Source organism: Brachycentrus maculatus, unplaced genomic scaffold, assembly GCF_059751285.1.
Source record: "Brachycentrus maculatus isolate JH-2025_06_01 unplaced genomic scaffold, ASM5975128v1 h1tg000238l, whole genome shotgun sequence".
Lineage (NCBI taxonomy): Eukaryota > Metazoa > Arthropoda > Insecta > Trichoptera > Brachycentridae > Brachycentrus > Brachycentrus maculatus.
This window is the reverse complement of record NW_028280989.1, coordinates 1,012,948-1,035,421: the sequence shown is the minus strand read 5'-3', so window position 1 is coordinate 1,035,421 and position 22,474 is coordinate 1,012,948. Positions and strand designations below refer to the sequence as shown.

The 22,474-nt window shown below is 29.9% G+C and overlaps 1 protein-coding gene and 5 non-coding genes across 10 annotated transcripts in view; 2 read left to right on the top strand and 4 right to left on the bottom strand.

Annotated features, from left to right (window-relative positions):
• Positions 1 to 1,395: 1,395 nt before the first annotated feature.
• Positions 1,396 to 1,467, bottom strand: TRNAG-UCC (transfer RNA glycine (anticodon UCC)). Its single transcript has one exon. It is a non-coding gene; the product is annotated as a tRNA-Gly (tRNA).
• A 2,685-nt stretch (positions 1,468 to 4,152) lies between these two features.
• On the top strand, positions 4,153 to 4,224 carry TRNAG-UCC (transfer RNA glycine (anticodon UCC)). Its single transcript has one exon. It is a non-coding gene; the product is annotated as a tRNA-Gly (tRNA).
• Positions 4,225 to 4,906: 682 nt separating this feature from the next.
• Positions 4,907 to 4,978, top strand: TRNAG-UCC (transfer RNA glycine (anticodon UCC)). The gene has a single exon. It is a non-coding gene; the product is annotated as a tRNA-Gly (tRNA).
• A 548-nt stretch (positions 4,979 to 5,526) lies between these two features.
• TRNAG-UCC (transfer RNA glycine (anticodon UCC)) lies at positions 5,527 to 5,598 on the bottom strand. Its single transcript has one exon. It is a non-coding gene; the product is annotated as a tRNA-Gly (tRNA).
• A 304-nt stretch (positions 5,599 to 5,902) lies between these two features.
• TRNAG-UCC (transfer RNA glycine (anticodon UCC)) lies at positions 5,903 to 5,974 on the bottom strand. The gene has a single exon. It is a non-coding gene; the product is annotated as a tRNA-Gly (tRNA).
• Positions 5,975 to 7,071: 1,097 nt separating this feature from the next.
• Positions 7,072 to 22,474, bottom strand: part of LOC148306544 (superoxide dismutase [Cu-Zn]-like) — a 33,798-nt gene continuing 18,395 nt past the window's right edge. For 2 of the 5 annotated variants that reach the window (XM_088264834.1, XM_088264835.1), the window contains exons 2-5: positions 20,988 to 21,047; positions 16,874 to 17,074; positions 15,330 to 15,577; positions 7,072 to 7,627 (exon numbers count right to left, since the gene is read on the bottom strand). In XM_088264834.1, coding sequence (XP_088120960.1) covers positions 7,540 to 7,627; positions 15,330 to 15,577; positions 16,874 to 17,074; positions 20,988 to 21,044 — 594 coding nt within the window. In that variant the 5' untranslated portion in view covers positions 21,045 to 21,047 and the 3' untranslated portion in view covers positions 7,072 to 7,539. Of the gene's footprint in view, positions 7,628 to 15,211; positions 15,578 to 16,873; positions 17,291 to 20,987; positions 21,048 to 22,474 lie in introns of those variants that run through there. The other 3 variants (XM_088264836.1, XM_088264837.1, XM_088264833.1) reach the window with 2 other exon arrangements.

Genomic DNA, 22,474 nt, shown 5'->3' with positions numbered 1-22,474 from the left:
TTTCCCCGTGTATATTTCAACTTTGGAAGTGGATAAAGGCTGAAGAAGATTTTTTAAACAATTGTTAATAATAATTACAGGTTAATAAGTACAGGTTGGCACGAAATTAATCACTATCAAAAAATGGTGTCGTACGTCAATAATATTTGATATTGTCAAATATACAAACAGATTTAGCGTAGTCATCCAATTTTGTTTTTGAATTACATTTTTTAATAAACAAAATAAAAATAGTAATACAAATCTTTATTCGGACATTTTTTTATCGAAAATTGTAATATCCGTCAAGTAGCTGCCGCCAGTGTTGATACACATGTCGCTCACTCCATTCAAGAACGTCATAAATCAAAAATCGTCAATTTTCAGTTGTGCATGTTTTTGGAATGCCCAGAAAATGTACTATATCCCAGGAAAAGAGGCATATTTTTAGCTTAATATTTACCCACTACAGGGCAAAAAGTGTTGTTTTTGCATTTTGAAGAAAAGGTATTGTTTAATTCTTTTTTTAAATATCCTAAATATTTTTCAAATTGAGAAAAAACCTTCAGGTTCTACCTTAAAAGATCTGTTGCACAGTAAAAAGTTTAATAAGTGGCTTGATATTTATTTTGAATACATTGTATTATATTTTTTAACATTAAAAACGTTCTCCTGAAAAATGAAGCTTTTGAAAGGAGTGAGCGATGTATGTATCAACACTGCAGCTATTTTGTTCACAAATGATAAATATGATTGGTATACAATGCCATTTGCAAAATTATAACATCTCCCGATAGGGCGATTAATATTGTGCCACCTTTTACCTTTATCAAACCTGATTTTACCTTTTCAAAGTGTTATCCGCTGTAGGTTGCCAAATAACTCTAAAAACTCATTACATTCGAATTATTCAGGAACAAAAGCAAAAGAAAATCTGAATTAAATGACTGTTCCGTTATAATTTCTATGATTTTCGCTTCATTGTTAGCGAAAACGATTTTATAATAATTTCACCCTACTAATGGTTTGTTACCCCAAAATATCGATTCAAATAAGGTCACTCAACCTGGGTTCATGTGTTACTTTTGGGTTTTACCCTAAAATACAAAATAACACGTTACCTACGTCACTGCGACAAGGCAGTAGAGGTCATGGTGTGATTATTCAAATGAGAACGATAAGCAAACCTAATTGTCGCAATAAAAATTCACGGCGAAACCATGAAAAAGTATCTTCTAAAATAAGAAATTTAATATTTTAGACATAATTTCTTTATTGATCACTATAAAATATTTGTGTCAATTGAAAACCTTATATGATAAAACTTTCAAAAAGAAAATTATCGACGGTTTACTCCTACGATTAAGTAATTATGATCATAGAAAAAAGAAAAGTGTCAAGTGCGCAAAAATAGAGTGCGACGGCCGGGAATCGAACCCGGATCAACTGCTTGGAAGGCAACTATGCTGACCATTACACCACCATCGCATCTTGTAAGGCTTGTTAATTTTTTCAATATGCAGACCGCTGAATGAAAATTAAGGTGAATGTTTATTCAGCTTGCATTCAGATATAATGATAGTACAACTAATACTTACATAATGTTGCTACCAATTACATACCGTAGAACGGGGCTACTTGAACTTTAATGTGTTACTGGAGCCCAGTACAAAAAAAAAATTAAATCTGTATTTGGTATACAATATTGAATGTATCGTGACAATAAGTGTCACTTGTTAGGAAAACAATTAATCATGTCAATACGTTCATTATTTTAGACCAAGTACAGACATAATTTTTTTTTGCAATGGGCTCAAGTAACACATCAAATTTCAAGTAACCCCGTTCTACGGTATAAACCTCTTTGTTCGGTATCAAAATAGTTTTATAGAAAATAAATATCATTGACATCAGTAATTAATTTTTTTATAATAAAATAAATAAATTACACATATTTCCTTGTACAAACAAAATGGAAAATTATCTACCCAAAAATATGCATAGAGTATTTTTTCATTAAAAATATTTCCATTGATAGGTATATATTCGTTATATAATTTTAACTAACTAACTAACTAACCATCACGCCGCTTCCCCGCAGGGGTAGGCAGAGAGAATAGAGCGCCACACCACTCTGTCCTTGCAAACATTCTTCGCCTCTTCCACGTTCATGCATCTCCTCATACATACCCGCCGATATATAATTTTATGGTATAAATAAATACAACGAAAAAATAAACACTGAAAATTCCTTTTAATTACACTATTTAATTCTTTTTCTTCTTCTTTTAGGACTAGGTCCTCGCTCCTGGGAGGTGAAAGACCAGCTATCCCTCCATCGTTTAGGTGGTCTTCCTGGGGGTCTGATCCCGCTTATGCTGTCCGCTGCTATCCTCACCACTCGATCCGAACTCGCTTTTCCCACATAATTTCTCCAGAAACGTCTTCTTTCTCTTCCCCATCGCACAACATCTTCAACATCGCAGATTTTTCTTATTTCTGAGTTTCTAACTCTGTCGCGAAGTGTTAGGCCTGCAATGGGTCGTAGAGTCTTCATTTCCGATGTCCTAATAAGGCTTTTTGTTCGTTTTTTACTATTTAATTGTTCAAACCTAAAAAGGATACAAAAAAATAAAATAATGTATAGGACTTTATTTCTTAATTTATTAATAAACTAAACTAAATTTTAATTAAAGCCTTGTTTTTAAAGGTAAAAATGAAAAACAGATTTATTTCTAATATTTCTCCCTTATTTTTTTTTCTTACTGATTATTCTAAATATCCATAAATATTTTTATTTCCATATTCTTTCCACATATTAAATTTAAATTACGAAAACCTATACTTTCACATACTCGTTGTTAATAATGAGAAATTTATTTTTTATTACAGGGTTTGTACCCTATAATGTCATGCAGTGACTGTCTAGATATAATTTGAGGCTTAAATGCTAGAATTAATTGGTCAAATACACGCTACATAGTGCGAGGGCGTGGCACGTATCGAACCTACAAATATTAGACATTTTGGGATGTTCTAGGTCACACATTTATAATTTAATTTCTTTAATGGAATACTTCGAATATCATTTGTTATATTTCTAAGGTATGACAGAGAGGTGATATAAAAATACATTTCGAATAAATGAAAGATATACCATATGGATAAGACTTTCGTGTGTTAGAGCTAGTTAGCACCCACAATGCTAAATCAGTCAAAAATTTTGGAAAACAAACCAAATAAAATAAAACATTAATTTTAGACTAAAAATATTAAGCTAAGTTTAATCAACATATCTAAAAGTTTCGAAAAATTGAGTAGCGTGGTTGTCAATCATGGGTAGGATTGGTGAAAGTGATCACTTAACCAAGCCTAAGACTGCCTTTCATTTTCTTCTTCATCTATGTTGAGATGTCAACAAAATATAAGTTATGTTCATTAATAGAGATTGAATTATTCTTCTTTGAACATTATCCGCAGCCAAAGATCTATAGCACTACAGTCGGGTCGATGCAGTTTTCAGGCGATTACAATATGGCCAGATGATCTGTCTTGCTCTGCGCTACTATTCATGCATACATATGACACAATTGACCGAGTTCAGTGCGGGGAATGTCATTGTTATAAGGGAAAGTGAATGGAGAAATAATAGTGGGTAGGAAAATCATAATAGTAATAATGGGTGGGGCACACTGCTATTTGTGTAAGTCCCTTTAAAATTATGAGATATTTAGATTTAGACTCCAACAAATGTACTAATTGACATAATTTTTCACAAAGCGAATTCGTCGGTATTGAAAGTCTAAGGTAAAAAATTGTTATGAGTTATCAGAAAAAAATCGTGGAAGGGATGCATGATGTGTGAGGTGAACCATTTACCATTGTGTTTCATACCTAAGTAAAATTTACAACCGTGAAAGTAGTTTAGTTAGTACATAATAGTACTTAAAATACTTTTGATATATTGTATTCTTTTTATCAGTCGCTCATGTTTTAGGGATGACAACGGCACATCCCCTAGACAACTTTCTTCTGTTTCTCTCAGCACCCGTTTTGCTGAGAGCTGATACGAATGAAGAGGCCATTGCAGATTTTATTGGTTCGATCACCATTGTCATATTTTAATACTGAGGTTTTCAGATTGATGTCATAAAATAACAGGTGTTATAACAAGCGATGGTGGTGTAATGGTCAGCATAGTTGCCTTCCAAGCAGTTGATCCGGGTTCGATTCCCGGCCGTCGCACTCTATTTTTTGTGAATATTTTCGAATCCATAAATAATCATAAAAATGGATATTCGGTATTATAAAAATGAGTAATATTGAAACAAACCTTATGATTTAGTTCTACTTTGATTTTTTCATAGAGTCTACACGCACGGTGAAATATTTAAAAGTAATTACATTAACAGCTAAAAGTCGCATATACACTTGAACACGGTAAGGAGCGAAATCTAATTCTTTAACCATAAATTATATATTTAGCCCGTATTCTGGAAAAGTTAAAACGTGATTAACCAACAAAAAATTGTTTTATTATTCAAGTTTTAAATACATTACAATCAGTATTTTTATTGGTGTAGTAGAACACTGTTGGAATAATACGTTGAAAGGTTGCCTTAAATAATAAAAAATATGAAGAGTACGGTTAGTTAAAATAAAAAGATTTTTTTACATACCATCATAATATTTAATAAGATCTCTTAGGAGGTTCGACTCTATTTGACAGAAAAATAAAGTGAAAAGATCGTAAAATTTAAAAAACATTACCCGTGCGCGCCGTCACTTACGTATGGTATGTACTTGTGTATAGTTTGTAAGTGAACAGGTGTTATTATCTCATGCAGTATTGATATTTGGTTTTGTCGATAAAATTTTTATTCATTGCTTACTTTTCATAAAGACGAAAAAATGCCTGTTTTCACAAGCGATGGTGGTGTAATGGTCAGCATAGTTGCCTTCCAAGCAGTTGATCCGGGTTCGATTCCCGGCCGTCGCACTTTACTTTTGAACTTTTTACTATTCGCATACATCCTCATTTCCACCTTTATAGTTGCGAAAACTTATTACATAAAGTGTTTTAAAAAATTCTATTCTTGAATGATTCAATGGCGGTGTGTTGAACGAGTCCAAGATGTAAGGGCGCGATACTTTGTTTGGCACTCTGTTTCAGGTTCGATACATACTTTGGAAAGCTGTACGTTAATTTTTTTAATTTTAAGGGAACTCTTATCGATATGGGACTTCCGTCGTTTAATTTAATTAATTTAATTAAGTGTTTTCGTAATTTCCCATTGAAATAAAAAAAAATTGATAAAATTTTGTTTCTTATTTTCAATCATTTTCGTTACTTAGTTCATTAAAAATTGCTTTGCAAGAGAGGATACATCTGGAAGCCTAGATGCTTCTGTATCAGATGTGAGAATGCAATTGGAACAACTTTCAATAGTTAACTTTTAATTTGAATAACTAAACTTATGTTAAGTCAAAATTTGATCTATTCTAACGTTCATTTCTGTATGTTCAATACTAAGCTAAAAAGTAAAGTGCGACGGCCGGGAATCGAACCCGGATCAACTGCTTGGAAGGCAACTATGCTGACCATTACACCACCATCGCTTGTTACAACACCTGAAATAAATCAAACCTTATCGTTACTATCACAATCAACATTTTACAAAATAATTGTAAATAATTAATCCACTTAATTAGTTATACGAAAAATAGTTATACTGGATGAATAAATTATTAGTTGAAAAAAATCGTAGGTAAAATGGAAAAAATAATACTTCATTTAACAATATCAGAAAAATATCTTCAGGCAGTCTTAATTCTTTCCGTTTTCAGTACCTAATTTAAATTGACCATAAAATTACTAAAAGCGAATCAAAACGCATTTTAACACTTTGCAAAAAAAAAGACGTGCGACGGCCGGGAATCGAACCCGGATCAACTGCTTGGAAGGCAACTATGCTGACCATTACACCACCATCGCTTGATACAACACCTGAATAAATTTTCACGCCTTAAAAAATGATAATATCTTGACAGCCGAAAAGCGCAGCAGAAATAAATTAATGAAATGGGGAAACGTTGCGTATAATTATGATTTCGATTAGTGATAACAGACGTTTTTTCGCAAATATTTCCACAAAATTCTGGACACTTATTTAAATTGATAGCCAATATGCATATGTGCACTTACGTAAATAAAAATAAAAAATTTAAACTTTGTAAATATGTTTCCTTACGACGTATAAAAAATGTTCTTCGTATGTATATTGATTTTACAGACTATTTTTAAAATTGTGTGAGTTAAGGCACTTTCCACAAGAACATTAACAATTTTCACAGCAGTTTCAGTTTTGTTTGATGTTAAATCGATAAAATAGTCGGACGTACCATAACGATTTACACGTTCACTTATTACAGGGTCTTTTCTACCTTGTAACGCGATTAAAATATCGGTGGAAATTTCTTAAATATAAAAGCTGAAAGCAGTAGTTCGTAGTATGGCAGTAAAAAAATAACGCTTACCAAAATCTACAATTTTTCATGACTCTTCAGAAATTTAATATATTAATGTTATAATAAGGGTTGTAAGTTCGAATAATTTTAGCTTATTTAATATTTAATGATATTTTGCGTTATTTAGAATATAAGTGTTATAAGTTGTTTTATTTTATGAATTCCACTTCTTTTTTGTAGTTGGTCACTGTAAATAAGCAATGGCGGAATAAAACAAGAAAAAGTTTGTTCCATATTGGTCTTAGATAAGTGCTCTTCTCAAATCGATATATAATTATAGTGTTTTCAACTTAAAGAAGGATGTTTTCAAATATTTTAAAAATCTTTATATTTTTACAAAACTCCAAATATTATAATGATTTCGTCTTTAATTTAGAAAAATGAAATTCACATTTTCACCACTTTTTAAAAAAAATCCAAAAATAACTTTATACAGTATTATAGATTATTGAGTAGTTTTTTTTATAAACATATGCATTTTTAGTACATATGAGATTTACATAATACCGTTTGTTGTTTTTTTATTCCAGGAATAGATAAGCAAATGTAAATAAAAAACAAAAATGGTTTTAAAAAAACTTTTATATATTTATAAGTTAATAAATCAACATAACAAACAATATTGTAAAACGATGTCTTAATAAAATTTAATATTATTTTGTTCATAAAAGTGAATGAATGTCAATTAAAAATAATTCATTACGATTATTTTTTTACTTGTCTGTAAAGTGCAGCTAATTTTTATTTTAATGTTTTTCTTTTAACTTAAGTAATTTTTAAGCCGTGTTATGTATCTAAATATGTGAAAAACATTAACAATTCACCTACAATAACAATAAATTAGGTACTTTTACTAAACATCTAATTGTTAATTTCAAAAGGAATTGTTTTTTGTATTATTATAGTTACATTAAACGTAATTCAACGTTTCAATTCGTGCTTTCGATTAAAAGAGGTGCACATCACGTTCATTTGATATATCGAATAAAACATGGATAACTAAAATACGAGAATAATGTTAAAATGGCCATTTTAGATTAAAAACTTCCTTAGAATGACAAGAAGAGATATCATCAATATGAAAGGAACTTTCAAAGATGTCGCTTCATTCCGCTCCATCCTGAAAAGAAAAAAGAAACATGTTAGAAATACATTTTTAAAGTAATTTTTCCAATAATACATGGTTTAAATAAGGGAAAATTTATACATCCACGTTGAAAAAAAACATGGATCTTTCAGTGGTTACCAAACTACTACACTATGTATAAAACGTGTTAATTAATAATTCTCGTTAATTGAATATTTTTACACTAGAATATTTTTACGTATTCAAAATAAATTACCCTCGACTCACTTTTGTGAGCTTTAAAAATTATTGAATTATTATCTTCTTCTTCTTCTAACCCTTATCCGCACCCAATGGCATAGGGCACTGCATCGTATTGACGCAGTGTTATATTGATCGTTAACAATGAAGGCAAGGTGATCACCCCTGCGCTTCAGTGACCAGCCCAGGGTAATATTAAATAAATATTAAAGTGTAGCATCACTAATATTTATTTACACCCCCCCTGGGAATCGAACCCGGGACCTCCAGCACGGTAGCTAAACACGCTAACCATTACACAACGGAGGCGGACAATCAAATAATGTTGTTACAATTGAATTATCACCAGTAATAAATAAATACAAGATTATTATTTTCATTTCATTTATCAATCAAAATATTTTGTTTTTCTTAATTCATAAATCTCCCAAATTAATTCACATTTTTGAAATAACGTTCATTCAAAAACGTAGCAGAGATTTTTTTGAAAAACTCCTTTTGCCAGGTGCTGTCACTTAGCATTTCAATTATTTTAGATTGTATATATTGTTGTTTTAAGGACTTTTAATATTCAATTTCTTGTGAACTAATAGACATATATTTAAACATCTTTATGACGAAAGCATTATGAAATGAAACATTTATTGATGTGTACTTTCTATTTTCTTTTCTTTCTTTTTAATTAGACTGAGTCACATCAACGCATGGCCAGGTACAGCTAGTTATTAATATAAATTATTATGCTATTTAACATTCAACTGATTTTTTTGTGGGAAGAGTTCATTCACACTCTTACATATTTGTTATTTCTTTCTCTAAAAATCAAAGCTAAGAAATTTTAAAAGCCTGTCATCTTAACATATTAGACAGTAGAAAGGAGCGAGTTGAATAAAAAATAAGAAAAGCAAATCAGCATAACGAGCAAAAACTAAACTAATTTGGCCGTTTCCTGTTCCGTCAAAAAAAGGTTACACTTCTGGCAGGAAATTGAGAAAACACACGAGTATATCTCACACTGTGAACTATTATACAACACATATTCATCATTTGATTACATCAAATGTTATGAAACACTATTTAAAAATAAATGTAAACCATATGTAAAACCACAAAAATAGACAATTTATGGTGTAATAATTACCATCAAAATACTTCAACATTAAACTACAGTATTTTACGGTTTTATCAAGCCATTCGCTCATAATATTTTTTCACAGAATTACTATCCTTTATATTTTTATACGTACTGAAATATCAATTCGCCTGCGTAGTGTTACAATTAGAAGGCTAAGCTACCATGCTGGAGGCCCCAGGTTCGATTCGCAGGGGGGTCAAAATAAATGTTAGTGACATTTCACTCTAATATTTATTTTAATAATACCCGTAGCGCGTAATTAATCACCTTACCTTCATATAATTACGATCAAGATAACACTGCCATTATACGACGTAGTGCGTTATGGATCATTAAATACGGATAAGGATTTAAAGAAAAAGAAATGTAAATACTTGAAAAAAAATGTAAATGGGAATTTAATGTTACTTAATTTTTATTTAGCTTTTATAATATCATACTTCCGTTTCGCTCCTTTCTCTTTATTTAAAAGTTACTGACTTATTGACTTATTAGCTTCTCGAGGTTAGCAACATCAGAATGACATTTTAATCGAATGGGAAATATATTTGATTATTCGTCACTATAATTCGCAATAAATGTCAATGTGTACTTTTAAATGGTGTGGGAAACGATATCTTTCTAGGTTGATATCTAAAAACTTTACCCGGGAAATCATTTCATCAGGCCTGGGATTCCCTACGGACGCTACCAACGTATAATTATATAGAGAAGAAAATTTCAACGTTACTCTGCGCTTTTATTTTTGACGACTTTGGCATATTTAAACCGGTTGTCAATCAGTATTTTTCAGGATGTTAATAATACCAATTTCAAAATCAATAAAGAGCTGTTTTCACAAAGTTATCTACACGTCGACGTTAAAACGTTAACTTTCATCCGTAATCGATGCTCTGAAATTAGATTTTTATAATCTATTTTTCACATATATGTACATAAATCTAAAAATTATGCCATGGACACAAAGTTAAGAAATAGATTCAACATTATGTTTTTACATAAAAATACTCAATTTGTTCGAAAATCCATTAATATTAAATTATAAATAAAACACAAGCTAAGTTTTTTACAACATGATACTTATGTTTTAACCACTAGTTTTGGAAGCGACAGATGCCTCTATCTACGGGTTTATATTCAAACTCGGAGATGGAAGCATCTGTAGCCTCCGAAACTAGTAATTAAAATATAATATTCAAGTGGTAAAAAACAAGCGTTTTATTTATAATTTAATCATGTCTTACTACAAAGTCAATGCCAAAATAATAAATAACATTCCTTTAATATTACTTTGAAAAATCTTTTGTATGGTAGCTACCATAGTAAAATGAAAAGGAAATAAAACCTATTCGTGTCACTAAGTGTTACATTTTAATTATTAAAATCTTATTTTTTACTGCTCACCATGAAATAAACTAAATGTTTTTAGTATATTTTATGTATGTACCTATTATAGGTATTTTAACCTATTTTCAAATCGTAGGGGATATACTTTTTATTTTATTTTCACCTTTCATTTTGAAAATGTAGTTTTCTCAATTATTTTTAACCTGTTTATCTTCATTCTGAGACCAAATTTAGATTGATAATAATAATATATCTATTAAGTTCCTTTACCTACTTTGAGGAATTACACTATCCTGATTTGTCTATGTATAGTAATTTAATTATTAAAGCAATTTTTTACTTTTTTCACTTTAATTAAAGGTAAAATATCAAAAGCTCACAGATCAGAAGCAACATGACCGAATGTAACATTATTATTGTTTGCGCTTTCTCGAGGATGACCACCATGTGAAGACTTCAAAAATTGTGCTCAAGACGACTATGGAAAAAGCTTTCCGAAAAATCATTAATGATGTTTCATTATGCTTTTATCCTGTTGTTTGTTAACAACACGACAAAGCGATGTTGTAACACGAGCATTTTCTTTTTTGATGACTTAAAACACCATTAGCCATTAAACCCACTTCATTGGGAAAATGCATTAAAAAATCCAGAAATATTCACATTTATAGTTTGGAAATATTCACATTTCGCTCACTCCTTTCAACAACGTCATAAATCGAAATAACTGGATTTTTCAGGAGAACGTTTTTAAAGTTTAAAAATATAACACAATGTATTAAAAATAAATATCAAGCCACTTATTGAACTATGTAATGTGCAACAGATCTTTTTTAGGTAAAACCTGAAGGTTTTTTTCTCCATTTGATAAATATTAAGTATTTAAAAAAAAATTAAACAATACCTTTTCTTCAAAATGCAAAAACAACATTTTCTGCCCTGTAGCGGGTAAATATTAAGTTAAAATATGCCTCTTTTGCTGGGATGTAGTACATTTTCTGGGCATTCCGAAATCATGCAAAGCTGAAAATTGACGCTTTTTGATTTATGACGTTCTTAAAAGGAGTGAGCGATTTGTGTATTTTGTTCCAACAAATAAAATGAAATAATACGGAAAAATTAATAAAATAAAATAATATGTAATATTTGATTCACTCAAGTAAAATGATGAACTTGAATCAGGTAGCAACAAAATAATTCTCACGAAAAATATAAATAGAGAACCAAAGTATTAATATGATTCGACCTTTCTAGTGATACAAAATACACCTAGCCTTTGTTTTTTTTGACAGCTTAGAGCAAATATTTTCAAATTTAGGTGAAAAGTATCAGAAACAACAGGCACTCCTCGTCCGCCCTTTTTCCTGCTAATCAAGTTTTATTTCTGATATACGATATACCCCATCCTGTTGCTCTTACGGTTAAATTTAATACGGTATACAAAATATGATTCTTTTGTAAGTTAAACTGGTGACTTTGCGTGTTGATTATTTTTTTAATATCATTCTAACTAAAATATTTTAAAATATACCAGTACTGTATTTTTAAGGGTTGTGCCAATCAAATATCGTTATGAAAGGGTTTAACATGGTACGGAAAATAAAAAAAAACTGCTCAAAAAGCAAATAATATTTTTTTTAAACCGCAAAAACAAATGAAGCTCAGTGATGTGACAGAAAATTACAAATTAATATTAATATACTTCGATTTTTTAGTATAATTATTAGTATTATATCCATGTGTGATTTATTTCAAGTAAAATGTTTAATATTTACCATTACTTTATTGCCACGAAATTGGCATGGTATTTTCATATTAATATTTAATGACTTATTTACATTAGTTTATCGATCGATTGAGTTTTTTATCTACGTAGAAAAACACACAAACCCTTTATATAAAAATACCTCAATAGATTTTTCACGGATGGCGATGACGATGCCAAAAATCAAAACCATCTAAATATATATTTTTATTTATCATTTATATTTGGTTATAAGTTTTTTTATGATTATGAAGGTCGTGTATTATTTATTGTATAACTTTCCGCTTTCTTTGTTGAGCTCACGATAGTACGTGGACTTTGTTCATCATAAGCAAGCTCGCTTCATTTTTATTGAATGATTACACATTTTCTTTATAATATATATGTATCTACATACATACATCATTCAAAAGATGTCTTAATTTAATTTGTTCATGAGTTATTACTGTGTTATTTATATTCATGAGTTTTAAAAAAGGTGTCAGGAAAAAACTGGTTGAAATTTTATTTTGTATTTCCTTGTAAGTGTTTAAAAATACAGACCTCCATATGAATTCAAGCACTTACCTTACCTAATACAACCTCAGTATGAAAAACATTTTCATTGTATCGTAATTTTAAAAATATTCTTCATAATAATTATAAATTCCATTACTCTTAAAATGATTTACTGAAACCGCTTTAAACTGATATTATTGGATTTTATTATTGGCATTAAATCTTATTAAGTGAGGGAAACAGCCCATTATTTTTTTATAGTTTAGCTCGTATCGTACTCAAATAAAAATACAAGGGTGAAAAACACTAAAATTTTTAAATAGTTTTTCTTGCTTGAACAAGAATATATTTTTGGGCAATAAACATTAATTTTTCAGCTGGAATCCGTTGATTTTTGTACTGTTGCTTTATGTAAGAAATAATGCTATTTTCTCAGAAACGTTTGCCGTGCACGCATCACATCCCTCGCGTGTAAACCTTATGTAAAACATAAGTAACATATACAGTTCCAAGACCCTTGACTTAACTTTTCTCAAGGTCGATCTAACAAAAGCAACAAAAGAAGTTCATTTCACCCTCGTGTTATTCATCAAGATAATCAGTGTAACTTTACTGTTATACTATTATTGACTTTCTTGTTTATTTTCTTTTAAGCTTATTACTTTTTTCCAAAGCTTTTCTTTCAATACAAAATGCCTAAGTGTGTTTACTTTAGTTTTAGCTATTTTGACCTTTACTCTTTGTTGATCTTAATATATCTTATTTTCATAATGTACAAGTTACATTTAACAGATCCAATTTATTTTAATAAAAGTTTACGCAATATTTTAAGGAAAAATATGTTTTTTTTAACATCATTTTACCGAGATGGCAGCGCCACTTGTTAAACGTAATAACAGCAGACACATTAACAAATATTGCTGGTGGCAGACTTATAATCCTTAACAGCTGCTCCTACTTAACATATTTATTGTTTTCGATTGCGTTGTCGCTACACAGATTTAAAATATTTTCGTTAATTTATTTTGAAATTTAACATATTAGAAATGTGAAGATTGTAATAACTTCAATTTTTATTTTACCAAACTCATTAACAGCAACTCGTGGCTAAGTACATCTAGTATAATTGAATAGTATTAGATTATTTTTTTTTTAAATCAGTGGCGTAGTACGGTTTAAAAAACATTCATTTTTGTTTTAAAATTATTAATATTCAAAGCATGAAGAGTTTTTAAAAGTAGTACATTTATATTTGATAAATAAACTTTTTTTTAAAATCAACAAAAAATATTTATTCCAATAGAGGGAAATATTTATTAGTAAATGAAAATATTTATTATTTTGTCATCGACAATTTAAGATTTGATATAACGTCTCCTAATAAACAATTTTGTAAATAATATTGAATGCCGAAATTCTTTCAACCAATTTAATTTGCTTTTTTAACTTATTGAAATAACGCATTGTAACGATGGGAAAAAACATTTAGAGCAACAAACATACGTGAGAAATCTAAATAAAAAAGCTAAAATTAAAAGGCAGGTATCGTGTGCCTTATCTGCCTCGGCAGTGTAGTGGTTGGTGGATTTAGCTACCGTTCCTGAGGTCTCGTGTTTGATTCCCGATGGTAAAAATATTTATAAAAATTGTTAATTTTCACTCTACTATTTATTTTATAACAGTCTAGGCAGGTAAATTAAGCGATAGACTGATTACCTTCCCTTAATATAATGAATGATTAAGATAATATTACTTCAATACGAGGCATTGCCGTATTCGCTATTGGGTGCGGATAAGGGTAAGAAAATATGTCGTGTCTAAACGCTTATAATCAGAGGGGTACAAAGTAATGAAGAAGATGTACTTTGCGTTTTTTTACTTTTTTTTATTTTGATTAATATAATTTTTATTTATCAAATTCACCTATTTACGTTAACATACATTTTATTTTAAAGGCTAATTCAAAACGTGTGTTTTAAGGCTTAGATCTCAAGCGTTCAAATCACAACGCGCTTGACCGCACTGAGGGCTGGACGTTTGTTCACGCTCAATTTGTTTAAAGAATGTATTTTGCAGAATATAGAATGAGAATTTTTTATTTTTTCATTTCCTTACCTTTCAAAAACTCTTTTATTTTCAAAACCGTAGGTACCTACATTTATTTCAAAGAAAAACTTTTCAATACAAAAAGGGTATTTTAATAAAAAATAAAAACAATTTTGTCAAATGTCACCTGGATTTAGAGAAAATAAGTTATGACTTAATAATATAAAATAAGTTCGAATAGTGGACCTAAAGAGGATGCCATATATTGAGGCAACACTAAAAGTATCATAAAAATTGTAAAAGATAAACACTTGTTTTTACCACTTGTGTTAAAAATTACTAGTTTCGGAAGCCATGCTTCCATCTTCATTCTTGAATATAAACTAATATATGTTTAAATTTAGACTTGAAGATGGAAGCATCGCTTCTGAAACTAGTCGTTATAATAAAATAAATATAATAAAAAAGTGGTAAAACACAAATGTTTTTCTTTTACAATATCATCATGTCTTACCACAAAGTGAATCCTGAAACAATAAATAAAAGTATCATATGTTATTTATTAAATAACCAAAAAAATAGAGAATTTTAGTGTACAGTTTAAATTTATTACAAAAAAATTGTTCTTAAAAGTACTTTACACTTTATAATTTGGGTTTTTACAAAAATTAAAAAAAATTAAACAAAATACAAGTTCTGATTACAGGATGCCGATGACTCCGCAGGCGGCTCTTCCTCCTGCGTTTCCGGTGGTCTTGGAGTCGGGATGGTTGGTCCTGCCGAGATCGTCCTGGCCGGAATGGACGACCAGAGCCCTTCCGATGATGTTGGTTTCTCCAGAGAGGGAGATCAGATGGTCCTGGAAGTCTATGTTGGCGTAGCTGCCATCAGACTCGATGTTGCCGAGATCTCCCACGTGGCGGACCTCGTCCTGTGGTGCTCCGTGCGTCTTCTGATGGAGTCATAAATAAAAAATAATTAACAATATTTTGAGTGTGTCCGAATACTTTTTCACATATCTGGATTATCTTCAATTATAGGAGTTATTTTTCATATTATTTCTTGATATCTCAACATAGATAAGAATATAAAAGTATAGTAAGTATAACAAATATAAGAGTTTCTGCTCAATAAAAAAGCTTCTTCATCGCACCAATAGATGTCTTTTGTGAAAATTCTATTGATTCTTCTACAATATTTCGAAATCGAAACATATATACATATATATGTATATATATATATATATATATATATATATATATATATATATATATATATATATATATATATATATATATATATATATATATATATATATATATATATATATATATGTATATATATATATACATATATATATATATATATATTTATTTATATATATATATATATATATATATACATATATATATATATATATATATATATATATATATATATATATATATATATATATATATATATATATATATATATATATATATATATATATATATATATATATATATATATATATATATATGTATATATAGAAATTCCAAGAAATTGGTAGTGTGGTTGTCAATCACGGGTAGAACTGGTGAATGCGACAAGTGTGCAAAGTTATCACGTAAACCACTCTATGATGGCCGTGAGCCTCGTAAATGTCCAGACTTCCATATTCTTCTTCATCTTTGTTGAGATGTTAAAAAATAATACAAAAAAGAATTGTCTAAATATACAATATCTAAATACACAACTAAATATACAATGTCTAAATACAAATAGAGAATATAATTATCAAGGGATGATTATCAAGAAATAGATAAATCTAATTAAATAATATTATTTCTTGAAATCTATTGTGACACGTATTTCGATGCATTCCGTATCATTTTCCAACACCGTATTTGAAACCATGCGGTGTTTGAAAATGATGCGGCTTTTTTTTAAATAGTGGCATTTATAAGTTCAACTTTAATTTAAAATAAATAGATATTATTAGGATATGTTTTTGTAGTAATATTAAAATAAGCAATTAGAAAGATTTTTTAGAACACAATAAAAACAAGCGATTAAAAAGTATTTGATGCTGAGAATAATAAATATTTGACGACGATATTGAGAACACATTTTTTATATTAATAGCATCGATGACTCTGTGGTATGGTAATAAAAGTGGTGTTACACAAAGTAAACAATGGATGATAATTTGAAAAAAAAATAAGGAGAGTGTTTTTTAATATTTTTATATTGAGAAGAGTCTAACCATGTATGGATTGAAATGAGGTCCAGCCGAGCCGCATCCTCCGGTGATATCTCCCTTGTCATGGACGTGGAAGCCGAAGAGGCCGCGGGGCAGTCCGACGATGACCCCCTGGATCCGAACCGGTCCTCCTTGCTGTTGCTGGGTGAAGGTAATGTTCCCGTTCACGGTCTGGCCGACCAGCTTCACAATGCCTCTCTTCTCCTGAGAGGGAACATTTCTTTGATAGTTTGGTCTCTGGTAGAAGTCTTGCTGGGGCTGATAGAAACGGGACTGAGGCACGACCGACGGGCCGAATGTCTGCTCGAATTGGTAGAATTGTGTGGGCGGCTGGTAGGCCCGCTGGTATTGGGGGCCCGGCGCGGGAGAGTTATACTGATACGCTTCCGGGGTCGCGGGCCAACGCTGCCATTGTTGGTGCTACGCCGAGAAAATCGGTACATTATCCGCCATATGAGAACTGTTTCAATGACCACCGATTTGCTTACGCATTCTTCTATCAAGCTGGTGCAGAGGATGAAATGTTTTCTACAGGAGCAACCACCAAAAACCTCACTGAATTATGTAAAGAGCCTGTTGACTAGCTAACCAACTATCACGACGCTGTCCCACAGGGGTAGGCAGTGAGAATAGAACGCCACACCACTCTGTATTTGCAAACTTTATTTGCCTCTTCTACATCCATGCAACTCTCATACATACCCACCGATAATTCCGACCTATATCCTATATCCTATATCCTGACCATACCGCTTTCAACTATTTTTTTATACTTGATCATGCCAAGTTTTCTTCAGTCTTCTTTTGCTCGTTCCGACTACATTCGCGTCATGTATTTGTGTTCCGTTCTTTCTCATCCATTTATTTCACATTCACTTAACCATCTCTTTTCTTTATGTTATCGATAATGCTTATCTCAGCCTTGTATTTTTTCCTTATTTCACGATTCTAACATCTCTCATACGGGTACATTTTGCCGCACATCCTCCTGGGAGATCTCATTTCGACTGCACTCAGTCTACTTTCATCCGTCTTTACCACTTCCATACATTAGGTTTGGTACTACCAGTTTACTTTTGTGTACTACCATTTTAGCCTTCGCTGTTTGGGTTTTATTTGCTATAACTGATTTCAGTGCATCATTCACTCTCTTTAATATCTTCCCCTTTTACTAATATTATATTGTATTTTACACCCAGGACTACATTTATATCTTTCCAAAACCATAACTTAAGATTTCAAAATTCATCAGCAATCACTTTTTCGCACTCATTATACACTTTTGTTACCAGCGCCTGCAGGTCTTCTCTGCTTTTGGTAAGAATTACAGCATCGTTGGCAAACAAAAGGTACCAGACAGTAGAATTGTTTATTTCAGCTTAAAAGTTAAAACCTTTTAGTTCTCATTTAATTATCGATGTGTAAATTTAAAAGCCATGGTGACATTACACATCCCTATTTAACACCTTGAGAGATACTAAACCAATATGAAAGTATACAAGGTTGCAATGCCTTGGATAGTTTACTGTTTACTCTGCACTCAGATAATATTTGCTGTGGATATTTTTAGTATTTTACTGTGAAAAATATAATCATCATTTTTAAAAGCATCTATACATCTAACTATCAGATACATCCTTATTAAATTGGTTGTTATAGAGTTGTTTTTTGAGGTACTCGCTTAAGTTAATGATCTTAATAGGTTTAGCATTAAAAAGTGCACTTTTGCACGATCTACCTGTCCAACATGCTTTATCGTGAGGCATTGGAATATTATTTAGATCACAACAGATTAATTGTAAAAAAAAGTATAATGATCTTCTCGCCTAGAAGGTACTCTAATTTGACTTTCAAGGCAATTCTCACGCGAAAACGTATCATTATATGGAGGTACTTCTGCCTAATAGAAGGTCACTGATCTTGTTCTCTCTATTTTTAAAATCACATTTAACTTGTTCCAAAATACTAATTTATTTTATTATCTCCTTAGTAATTATATGTGTAGGCTATTTACAGATACATATAACACGATTGTTATTTTTTTAAACATGTATATTTTTTCATCTTTTCTAGTTTCTAGTTAAAATATCGCCTGTGACTGCACAGCACTATGACCAAAAAAGTAATCAGTATTTTTTTCCTGTTGTGTTTTATTTACCTTATGTAAATATTACCTATGACATAATTCTTGGGTAATCACATACACGTTAATTGACACACAAATAGTAACAATTACTTCTTTGTACTGGACTCAAAGTTGTTTTAAAACATCAAAGCAATTTGTATTGATGTTTTTAGAGTCATATTGGCAAATGAAAAAAAAAATTAACTTTTCCAAATAATACAATATACTTATTAAACTGTCGTAAGTATAGGTAATAAATATTTCCTGTCTAGATTGTTTCTCTATACTATCTGGTTAAAATTGGTAAGGCATCGGCCCTGATTTGATTTTGTTCCTCCGGAAATGATACAATCCAATCGGTCAATTCATAGGTTATGTCTTACAAAGTTTTTTTTTTTAATTTACAGAGTCGACAATACGGGTGTTTTTTAACAATATTTTATCTAACAAAACCGTTTTTAAGGTCTATTAATTTTAAGAATCAGAACAGAGTAAAAACATGCAGTGAATATCCGTTTTGAGTTATTATTTGGCCCCTTTTCCCTAGAAGCCTTATGGCCAATGACTCATAAAATGACTTTAATTGAAATGAAATATATGTTATATTTTATAACGTTATAAAAAGGCTTCTTATTCCGTAAGCAATTTCATAAACAATGCCGTTAGCAATTTTATAACTGTGAAAAACTGATTTTGTTATTTTCTTTTTTATAATGTTTTTGTTCAAAATCACTAATTTCAGTGATGAGTAATAAGATAATATTATTCAAATAACATTATTTTCAAATCATTTACACTGGATTCACTGCATTCACATTCCATTCACTGCAAAAATCAAGTATTGCGCGTACATTTCTTAAACACTAATTACTCTTTTGTTTTAATACAATAACTAATTGGTGGTTGCTCTGTAAAAAAAGTGAACAGCAATTATAATTTATTCCATGCAAACCTCGGAGCATTTTTGCATTAGTTACATGACAATAAAATTCTAGGGCATTAAAGCGACATATAACGCAGGCAAGATTTGCAATATTCGTGAAGAACATTCTCGAGGCATTCTGACGCATTCCAAAAATGTTAGCATTGGCAGGCGGGTCCAACAATTTTTGATTTACAAACCATAAAAATGTGATTCGTATAAATATTAAAAATAATATTTTTTAATAAAAGCTATGTCGTAATATTATCACAATATGAAATAATTGTATCACATAAAAACGTATTCTGTTCTGTGAAATAATTATAGTATACTGTGGGTATCTTCGTTTTAAAATACCGGTTTAGTTTTTGATATTTTTAATTTTTTGGTTTGTGAAATCAAAAATAGTTTAGCGAATCATCGTTTGAAGAAATAATTAAGGGTTGGTGGGTGCAAAGTGGCGGCGGAAGGTGCGAGGTAATAATAAAAAAAATCCCGGAGTTTTTTGGGAAAACTACTTTGGTTTCCTTTTTACGTGTAAAAATTTATATTCAAAGAACTCTTTTTGGGGTAAATATAAATATTGTGTGCGTAAACAGTGTAAAAAATAATCAAAAGGACTGAAGATTATCTTTCGTTTCTATACAGCCTTGAAATCATACAAAGAAAAGTAATATAATTTTTCTGAATTGCAATGCTGCTTTGAAGATTGATTTTGTATCGATTAAAATTAACCTTCATTTAATCGAATCTTATTTTCTCCGATTAAATATTTAGAAGTATTTTTTGAATAGATACAGCATAATAACTCAGAAAAGTATTTATTCACAAAATTGAAGTTTTTTTTTCATTCATAATGGAACACATGCAAAATCAATTATTTTTTGGTACAATTCAATGGATTTCAAAAAAAATCTTTTTATACTTGGGCAACTGAAAAATGAAAATCATGAAATATTTCATTCTGTGTTATATTCTATCCTAGTTTAGTAAAAAAGCATCTACCCTAGATGGTATATTAAGTATTTTAGTAGTATTTTTTATACTGGTTAGTTTTTTATAGTACTTACGTATTGCGCATTGGCAAGTATGCAACCGCCAAGAACGAATAATAGGAATCGTAACATTTTCTGAAACAAAGTAAGATAAACATTAAAATTTTACTTAATAATTTCTTGCATGTTACACTTTTAGCGACTTTTGGCTTTAAAAATAATCATTCTCTAAATTGCATTTTATATCGGTAAGAATGCCATTTGGTAACAGAAATTAAGTCAAATAATATCAAAATGATGTATTTGGCGTAACCTTACATAACCCAATCTAAAATGCGTAGTTTTAGTTTTATTGTAAATGATCTGAAAGGTAAGGTTATCACTACAAGTCATGCGCTTCTGGTTATCTTATTAATCCAGTTTTAAATGTTTCACTGCAAAATACTTCACCACGAATCAAACACAGTATTTCAAGTAGTCTGATAAATATTAAAAATTCGATAAAAATCTGAAAACATTTCATGTAATGAATTGGAAAATTTAAGACCATATGAACTCAAATATTTTTAAATTTGTAAATACTTCTTTTCATTTTTAAAATATTTGGCACTTAAATAATCATTAGGTACATAAAACGGATTTAATTTCATTTCACGTAAATTCAAGAAACTAATGCTAAAATTTACTTTTTTTGTTTGTGTTTTTATTTGGACTTCTTTCATATGATAAAGGGTTTTAAAACGATATTTTTAGGGGTAGTCAAAATGACCATTTCATCAAATATGTATATAAGGAAGTAATAAGGGAAGCTTCATACTTCATTGAACAATAATTTACCCCACTTTGACACGTGCTCTAGATTTGGCTAAAAACTACCACACTTTATCGATTGTCCAACCTATTTCGAAAAAATATAGGTTAACAGGGTATACATGTAAAATCACACACACAATTTATACCTACAAATTATTATGTATTAAGCTCCATGAGCTTAATTGCTCTTTTTATAATGCATACAGGCCAAGGCAATGACAATGATATCGAAGAGACAGTCATTAGATTTTTTTTTATTCAATATGCAATATATTTTTTAATTATCAAGAAGTACCTACTATCGATTTCTGATTATCACATATGGTATTTTTTTTAATTTAAAGAATAAAATAAAAAATACAAAATTAAATCATTGGTGTATTAGCCATAATTATTTATTACAAATATTTAGGTTATTTTCACGATTTTTTTAATCGAAGTACAAAATAAAACATGGAAACATTAACATGAATTAAAACACTTACCTAGGTACTTTATTCAGATTAATTTAATAAAAATAAATAGGATAAAATATTCGATATAAAATGGACACGATAGATGGTATAATGATTGAATTTTTTTTTAACTACACGTTTTGTCTTTCTTCTTTGATTTCACAAAACATGAATACTATAATTTTGCATCTTCCAGTATCATTTAGAAAAAAATTAAAAGAAAATATGCATTCATTAAAAACCAATACCTACTAAATTTATTATTATATAATTCTATTTTATTTCAAACTCTCA